An 8,578-nucleotide genomic window follows, 5' to 3' on the forward strand; every position below is an offset into this window, starting at 1 on the left:
TTAAACTATTTTCGAGATATGGCGAGATTATTGAGGGCGAAAATTATCAATTGAGATTATTGTGTGCAAAAGTTTTTGAATTTTGAAAAATTTTTGCAAAAAATTTTGAAAGTTCACAAAGTATTGCGAAATACATAAAAAGAAAAAAAATACATTAAGGGGTCCAAACTTTGGACCGCACCTCTAATCAAACTAAGTAAACCATATTTCCCAGATCTACTTAGTTTGATCAGGAGAGGGGTATAAACTTTGTACCGCTCTCCTGATCAAACTAAGGAGAAAATATTTCCCAGATCCCCCTACATTTTCGGGTTCAGAAATCCGAATCCATCAACAAAAAAGGTTTATTTAGAGAAAATACGTTTTTGAGTCTGATTAACATATAGTCCGTACTAATTAATTAGCATATTTGAGATCCACGAACCATTAAGATTGAGTTCTAGAACGTGAAAATCCGATCTTTAGGATCAAGGTGGCCCACTTTTTATGTTGCGCACTGTATACACGACAGTTTTAATGCAAATGATGGGTATAATATGCGTTGTATTGTCCATTTTCCAATTACTGTAGAATTTTCCGCTTTTTCGAAAATTATTTTTTCTATGGATAGCAAAAGTATTGCATCAAACTACTTAGAGTTGATAAAATTTTGTAGACCGCGATTTAAGAATTTAAACAGTATAAAAGGTCAGATCGACAAATTGATATATTCAGGGCCCTAACTTTTACGATTTTCTGAAAAAATTTCTTCTTGTATCTAAATTTGTGTTTTAATGTAATGTGATTTTATAAATTTGATTTCATGTTTTGTTTTTACCACTACATGCAATTGATTTTCAAAAGTTCATCTGAAACACCAACTTAGTTCCAACTCTGTCATTTCGAGGCTTTTGAAATATTTTCAAATTCAAACAAAAAAATGGAAAGTTTTAGATTTTATTTGCTGATCACTCTGCAAAATATTTTTAAAAGAAGCATTGTAGTTGGCAGCCCTGTTTGTGACAGAAGTCTTATTAAAATTCGAAATGTTTTAAAAATGTCGACTTTAGTTCACTACAAGAAAATATCATTCACAAAATCCTCACATTTCTTAGAGTACGTTAAATCATTTGAATATCAAGTTATAATTTTGTTTTTTAATAATAGAAAAAAAAATCATGAAAACATTTGTAATTTAAAGAATGTAAAAGTTATCCCCAAAACAAAAATCGATATCACGTACGAAAGTATTTCTATATAATTATAAACTGAAATACGTATAAATCGCAAAATTGACACGAATACGAACAAAAAATGCTTCAAAAAATAATAAATAGTATTGGGGAACAGATTTTGTTGAATTCCTACAAGCACTTGATCTTAATCCTCAACTTCATAGTGTTCATTTCCAATTTGAAATTATTCTGAGAACTGCATATTTTTTGCAAAATGATACTTTTATTTGAGCTTTTTTTTTTTTTTTCTATGAATGTTCAAGTTTTTAAAGAGAGTATAGATTTATATAAATGTATATAATACTCCTTTGAAAATAACCCTTAAGACAGACAACATACGACCTTAACGCTGTTTGTAGAAGCTTTGTGACCAAGGAAAATAAAAAAAGTCATAGTTTAAGTTCCCTTCACCTCAAGCAATGCCATGATTTTAAATATATATATAATATTGCCATGAAGAATTATTTTGGCTTTAGAACAAACAAATATCTTAAATATTTTAAAAGTTATTAGACTTTTTAAAAGTCACCAACTAGAAATCCACCTTGATAAAATTATCAAAATCACTGTCTTATTCTCAGTTATTGCAAATTTTTATGAGTCCGGGTAATGCAGCATCGGAGATAGTTTTTACGTATTATAAAATTAGATCACAAACGTTTTCATTTTCACAAAACTGTGGCTTTTCTCTATATTGGTGTTTAGCGCCATTTTGAAAATGAGCGTAGACACAGCTAGCTTTAGATAGGCAAAACTTAACCTAACAGTCATGAGTAACAGTTGCAACAGTTATAAAAATAGCATATTATTCGCAAAAAAGCATCATTTCATATTACGACGGAGTTTTCGAAAAACAGCCTTAACTTATCGCATGATAAACCGAGAAATATTATAGGCCTCTTCTTACCATTCCCTGCGTGCTGGAGAAGTGGGGTCATTAACTATTTCTTAGAATGAACTTTTAAAAAACTCTGGTAGACTTAGAGAGAAACCTATTGCAGATTCGAAATCAGCGGCTCAAAAATATTAAATATTCGTTCAGAAATCTCATGTAATGGAGAAAAAAAATTGTTCCCTGGTGTAGTAATTTCCATATCTGTTTCGGCCGTAAAGGAATGATTTTAGAAAGTTTTAGCAAAATAAGTATTAAAGTAGATAGAAAATAAGTATTCAAGTAGATATTTAATCAACAATTGAAACACTAGACAGTGAGTAGAATTAGTAAAATACGGAAATATTCGACACAGATAAAATAAAATAATCTCTCTTTTTTTTTTTCTTTCTAAGAACTGATTTAAATAATTAGTATGGTTATCGGTGAAAAACAATTCTTAATTCATGAATCATGTTATTTTATAACTCAAATTTATGAGCTCGATGAGAAATACTTATCCAGGAATTGAATAAAAAATAAATATGCTTTTTATTTAAATTTTTTTTAAACATTTTTATTTCTCTTTATAAAAATAACGGAAATTTTAAATAAATAAGAGGTAATTTTGTTGGCTTATTAGAAGTTGCAAAAATAATAACTGGTTAACCATAATATTCATGAGTAATATTTTGGATTAAATACTACCTATAAATATTTTTCTGAATAATTTTTATAAGATCAACAGATTAGATTCATCTTGTTATCTCAAGAACCTAATTCTTATGAAACCGGAGTTGTAGCTGAACATGTTTTTCCGACTCCAAATCAGGTAAAATTTTCTCCGTTTCCAACCACAGAGCCCTATTCTTAAAGCGTAATTCATACTTGCCAACTTTTACGCATTTGGCGTAAAATTTTATTTTCATATTTAAAGTGGTAGTAAATATATACTATTTTTTCTTTTATAAACTTAATTTTCAAATGGTTTTGATCACCACTATTCTTAAAAAAATTAAGCACATATATTAGTATGCGTTACTATCATGGCTGTCAGCTTAAGTTTTTTCAAATACAACTTATTTTTTTGCTTAAAATTGAAATTTTAATTCCATTTTAATACCAGTGGGGAAAATGATAATGGAAGGGATTAAAAGTTGGCAGGTATGGTAATTGCTTTCAGGGATGGCAGTTTCTCCGATTTCTGGAAGAATTAGAACCTAAATCTTGCAGGCATTTGGTTTTTAACAAGCTCAACACCGCGCTAATTTTACATGTATTGTATTGAGTCTTGAAAAGTTAGCAAATTAACCGAAAATTTGTAAAAATCAGAATGTAATTATCCACCTGTTTTTAATTTTTTTTTTCGAATGCGAAGAAGTTGGCATCTATGTAAATTGCCACATCCATTAGATTTAAGAACATGATGCATATAACATGATATATAATTAAAAAACTCTGGTTGATAGAAATTTTTAGCTTTTTTTTAAAAATGCAAGAATGAAAGATTTGAGTTACCAGTCTAAAACATTTTGAAAAGGAGACATGTTTTAAAAATGGAACATTGCCTCCAAGCGATTAAAAACACAAATTTTAATACCACTAGAAAAGTTTATCTGAACGTTTGTACCAACGCTTTAAATAATTATAAGTTTGTAGTACGCTTCAAATAATTATTTTATCGTGGTAGGCAAAAATTTTTTAGAGCCAGGATAGGCCTCCCAACTACTACGCTTTTTGCAGGGTATTTTATAGAGTGGTAGACATTTAAAAACCAAAGCTTTCAGAATAATTGGGAATTTTGCAAACATTTTAAAAGCCCCACCACGGAATAAATGGAATAAAGTGGCGTTGCATATGAACTTTAAAATCATTTATATGTAGTGGAAAATAAGTTTAAAAGAATAAAAAATGATGCATTAAAACATAAACCTAGGTACCACTAGAATCATTTTTTTAAAAAAGCTCAGAAAGTTGGTAGCACTGCCGAGATTTATATTCTAAAGCGTAAGGGTTGCTGTCACTAACAAAAATTTCCCTCAAAGACTGTAGAAGATGGCAGCTAAGTTTTTTTTTTTTTTTTTTTTTTAAAAGAAGTNTTTTTTTTTTTTTTTTTGAAGAAATATTTGAATGGCTTCAACAATTGAGTAAAATAAATTAAGATAAAAAAAATAATAGTAAAAAAAAGAAAGAAAGCATTATACTTTTTAACTCCGTGTACAAATACGGAAACTACATTAAATATATGAAATCTCTTAAATTTCAAAAATATTTTTTTTAAAACAAAGAAGAAGTAAGCAAGTTTTGAATATACTTAATCATATATGAGTTTAGTTTCACATATTTTAATACATTAAAATGAAACAATTTAAATATAATCTAAAATATGCAGACTTATGTTAAAATAAATATTACGTTTTTCTTTAATACGCAGTTGAGAAATCCTTTTCGAAAAATAGTAATTTATACAGAAACTTGTTTTGTGTTTGTCCCCCTTTATTCCATTTACAAATCTTTTTTTTTTAAAAAATATTAAAATAACACTTTAAGAAATGTTACTAATTATTTCTTTGCTCACATTTGAAATCAAGTGAAATTTTTTGAGTAAAAATACGCTCGAGGATACAAAATTTACACTCAGTTAAGCTTCTGCAGTCTCTGAATTCACAAAACTTTAACAATGCAAAAAATGTTTAAATAAATTAATAGAATGCATGGAAAATCATCTTTACGAATTTAAACGTAATAAACTCATCCATTATCCCTTATAATCAGTATATCAAAACGTCATTAATGATCAATCGATATAACGCTTATATCGATGCCTAATTGCAAACAAATGGTTGACATTCTATAATAGAGAAATTTATCTTTTAAACTATTGTCTTACTGATCGATAAAAGTAAAAAAATGAGGGTTTTTCATTTTATATGATATTTATAGTCCCCATGCTGCTTAGAATACATTCGAATAATTAATTAAACTAAACACTATCATTTTCATAGAATTAAGAAGGAATTAATTCATTCTTTATTATTTTTTCAACGATATATGAAAGCACGACTTTGAATCAATCGTTACATTACTTTACATCAATGCGCAATTACAAATAAATGGTTAGTATTAAAATTTATTATCCAAGATATTGCCTGACTATAGGGAATTTTGTTTTCTTAGAAAAAAGAAAAAGAAGGAAAATTTATATACAGGTGATTTGAGTTATGTTTAAAGTCACAGTATTCCACAGAATAAATATGCACATAAAAATCGATGCGTTAACAGAAGAACTGTCAATTTCTACGCTTAATGAAAATTGTTTTAAGGAATGATAGACAATTGGAGATCAAACTTTCATAATTTGGCCAACATATTAAAAGCCTTGCCATAAGAGAATTGAAACAAATGAATGTAATATGAACAAGTTGGAATAAAGTAATGTAATACTAAGTTTCTAAGCTTTTTGTAAAAATTTATTCTAGTAGTAGCTAAATTTATGTTTTATCCATTTAAACTTATTTACCGCACCACTACACAATAAATGATTTTAAAGTTCATATGCAACGCCACTTTGCTCTAGCTTTTAAAATGTTGGCGAAATTGCTAAAAATTTTTAAAGCTTCTGTTTTCAAATGTCTACCGCTCTGTGAAATATTTTACAAAATGCGAATTAGTTGGCAGGTAATATTTTGAACTAGTCGGAACAAAGTAATGAATATATGAACTTTTAAATCATTCGCACGTAGTGGCTTAGAAAATAACTTTAAATCAAACGAAAAAGAAATTAAAAGGAAGAAATTCTTTGAAAAAGAAATTAAAAGGAAGAGAGTTAAGTTAAAGAAGAAACAAAGACTAAAAGATATTTTTCTAAAAAGCGTAGAAATTTGGAAGCCCTGTAAGTCTATACTAATTCTCTCTTCGCTATAGCGAGGGGAAAAAAAAGAAAAAAAAAACACTTCAGAAGCATAAAAAGTAAATTTCCAGAGAGAAGAATTAAAATTCCAAAATGCTATCTTCGTAGGCATAGAAAAATTTAAAACTACGATCAGCTAGTATTCAATGCTTAGTTACGAAAATTGTATTTAAAAATGGTTTGTGTTCGCCAATAAAGAAGTTTATTTATATGAAATATTGTTTGACTTTATAGTAAATATAATAATGAAAAAAAAGTACTGCTTTAATAAGCGAAAAATAAAAAGTAGGAAATAGTTACTCAAAAAATAAATAAATAAAATAAATAATTTGGTAATTAAAAAGGAGAATGCATAATAAATGATCGTCTGCTTCTATCACAGCTTACTAAATCGTTATAATTTTTAAAAAGCAAACGATTTTTAATTCCTTTTGTAATAGAGAAAAAAATTTAAAAAAAGTTACTTTATTAACAAACAGAAAATTTAAAGTAGGGAAGGGTCATTCAAACAAATCAAAAATACTTTTTTTTAAAAAATGAAAAGTATTTTTATTTTCTATAACATGGCAAATAAATGCCAAGATCGTCTGCTTTAATATCTTGCAAAATATATTGACGCGACTTTTAAAAAGCAGACTATTCTTCATTTATCTTAAAAACGATATAAAAACTATATTTCAACATAGAAATAGAATGAAATCTTTCCTACCTTCCTGATTTAGTAACGATCATTTCAGTACTCAGAGAATGGAATTTATCCCACAGATCCTTGGACTCAAGTATCACTTTAGGATCATCCTTGATACCATCATCTTCAGGTTCTAAAGGTCGGAGGGGTGGTCCACCCCTCAAATGAGCGCCCAAAACGTCCTCAGCTGTTATATGATGGGGTGGCGGTGGTGGCTTCGGAAATAGCGCGGCGGCAGCACCCGGGGGTGGCGGGTAGCAAGCGGCCGCTAGAGCCGGGTTGAAACTCTGAAGAGCCGCCGTCAGGTAGTGCGGTTGGGTTAGGATTGAGCTCATGCTGAAGTCCGACTGGGACATAGGCATCCGGGATCCCGGACCCAGAAGGAATGGGTGAAAGGCCATCCCGGGTCCCAAATCAGCAGGCTCGAATCGCATTTATTCTTTTACCACTCAGGACGATTGTTTGGTTCTTAGAGAGACTAGAAAAATGTATCAGTTGCTTGATACTGATACTGAATAAATTGTCATTATCAGTATCTGATGCTTCTTTTCCAAAAATGTCTTAATTCAATGTTTGTATACGAAGGTGCATGGTAAACAAGGATAGGTGTGAGGAACTAATGGTGACTAGCTTACGTTGTTAGAAATACAAGTTCGAAAATCTGAGGAACTTTAAAATAGCTTCGAGAAAAATCAAGGTATCTTTTATTTTCTCAGTCAAGTTAGTTTTATCAAATCACAGTTCTTTTTGTAAAATATTCTCTCATTCATTTTTTTGCAAATGATGGTGTTAAGTCATATATCTTTATCAATTCATTTTTATTCTATTTCCAATATCAGTATTAAATATTAGCAAACGATTTCTTTTAAGAAACACTTTCGTCAGAAAAACTGATATCTTTCTCTTGTCCTTTTTTTGCAATAATAGTACTCAGCTATAAAATCGTTTTCTTCATCCATTTCCGAGAAATGCAAATTATCGTCTGCTCGAGGGGATAGTTAAAACGAAACAAACAAAAAAAGAGCCGCAAGCGTTGAAGAACTAGCGAGCAAAGCAATCGAAGATCAACTTTCAGCTGACGATGGTGATATCGGTTGAAGAAGGTGATAAGTTCTACACATCGGATATTCCTAAGCCGACTGCAAGACGCCAACAAATGGCCCCTCCCCCTCACTCGTTCCGTACACTGTCGCCCCCCAGCGGTCAATTTTGGCACCAAGCGAAGGCGGAGAAAGGAACATATCCCGCGAAAACCTGACAATTGATGCGTGGAAAAGGGGGGAGGCGTAGGCACGATTTTGAAGAATCGTTCGGCCCTTGGGGGCGGGATTTCACTATTAGCGAATCTGAGAGAGTTTTTGTTCTTCTTTTGTTTTTGTGGCGGGTTTTTACCTCCTCTCTTCTCCACACTTTCACCCCTTAATTTTGCCCCCCTGTTTCTTTCTTTCGTTTGGTGACATTCTGAATTGTAAGCTATCATGAAGAATATCGAAATGTTTTTCTGTCTACAGCTTGAGGTTAAAAAGGCGGGTGATAGTTTTCTCTCCAATTTTTTTTTTTTTCGTTTGCATTTTTATTTAAAGAATAAATAGAAATAATTGTTAACTTGGTATTTTTTATCTTTTGTTTTAAATGTTATTCAATGTTTGTTTATTGTATAGTTTTCTTTTGTGTATAACATTTTGGCTAAAAAAAAAGTTTTTTTTTCTTATAATGAAATAATAATAACAATAAGTTTTCAGAATTAAAATTTTATTTTAATTTTTTAATCTACTGTACCTTCTACCTTAAAATGACTACATTAATAAATACTAACATTAAAAAATGTTTACCTTTTTTTTAAGCAAAAAAGGAAGCAATTTAAAGAAATTATAGGGCTATTCAAATTAACTTTT

At 29.9% G+C, this 8,578-nt stretch overlaps 1 protein-coding gene across 1 annotated transcript in view; it reads right to left on the reverse strand.

Moving 5' to 3' along the window:
- LOC107450980 (T-box transcription factor TBX3-like) overlaps positions 1–7,802 on the reverse strand; it is a 105,298-nt gene extending 97,496 nt beyond the window's left edge. Inside the window, 1 exon segment of the mRNA NM_001323825.1 lies at positions 6,705–7,802. Within this exon segment, the coding sequence (NP_001310754.1) occupies positions 6,705–7,117 (413 nt within the window). The 5' untranslated portion in view covers positions 7,118–7,802.
- Between the last annotated feature and the right edge of the window lie 776 nt (positions 7,803–8,578).

This window comes from Parasteatoda tepidariorum, chromosome 6, assembly GCF_043381705.1.
Source record: "Parasteatoda tepidariorum isolate YZ-2023 chromosome 6, CAS_Ptep_4.0, whole genome shotgun sequence".
Lineage (NCBI taxonomy): Eukaryota > Metazoa > Arthropoda > Arachnida > Araneae > Theridiidae > Parasteatoda > Parasteatoda tepidariorum.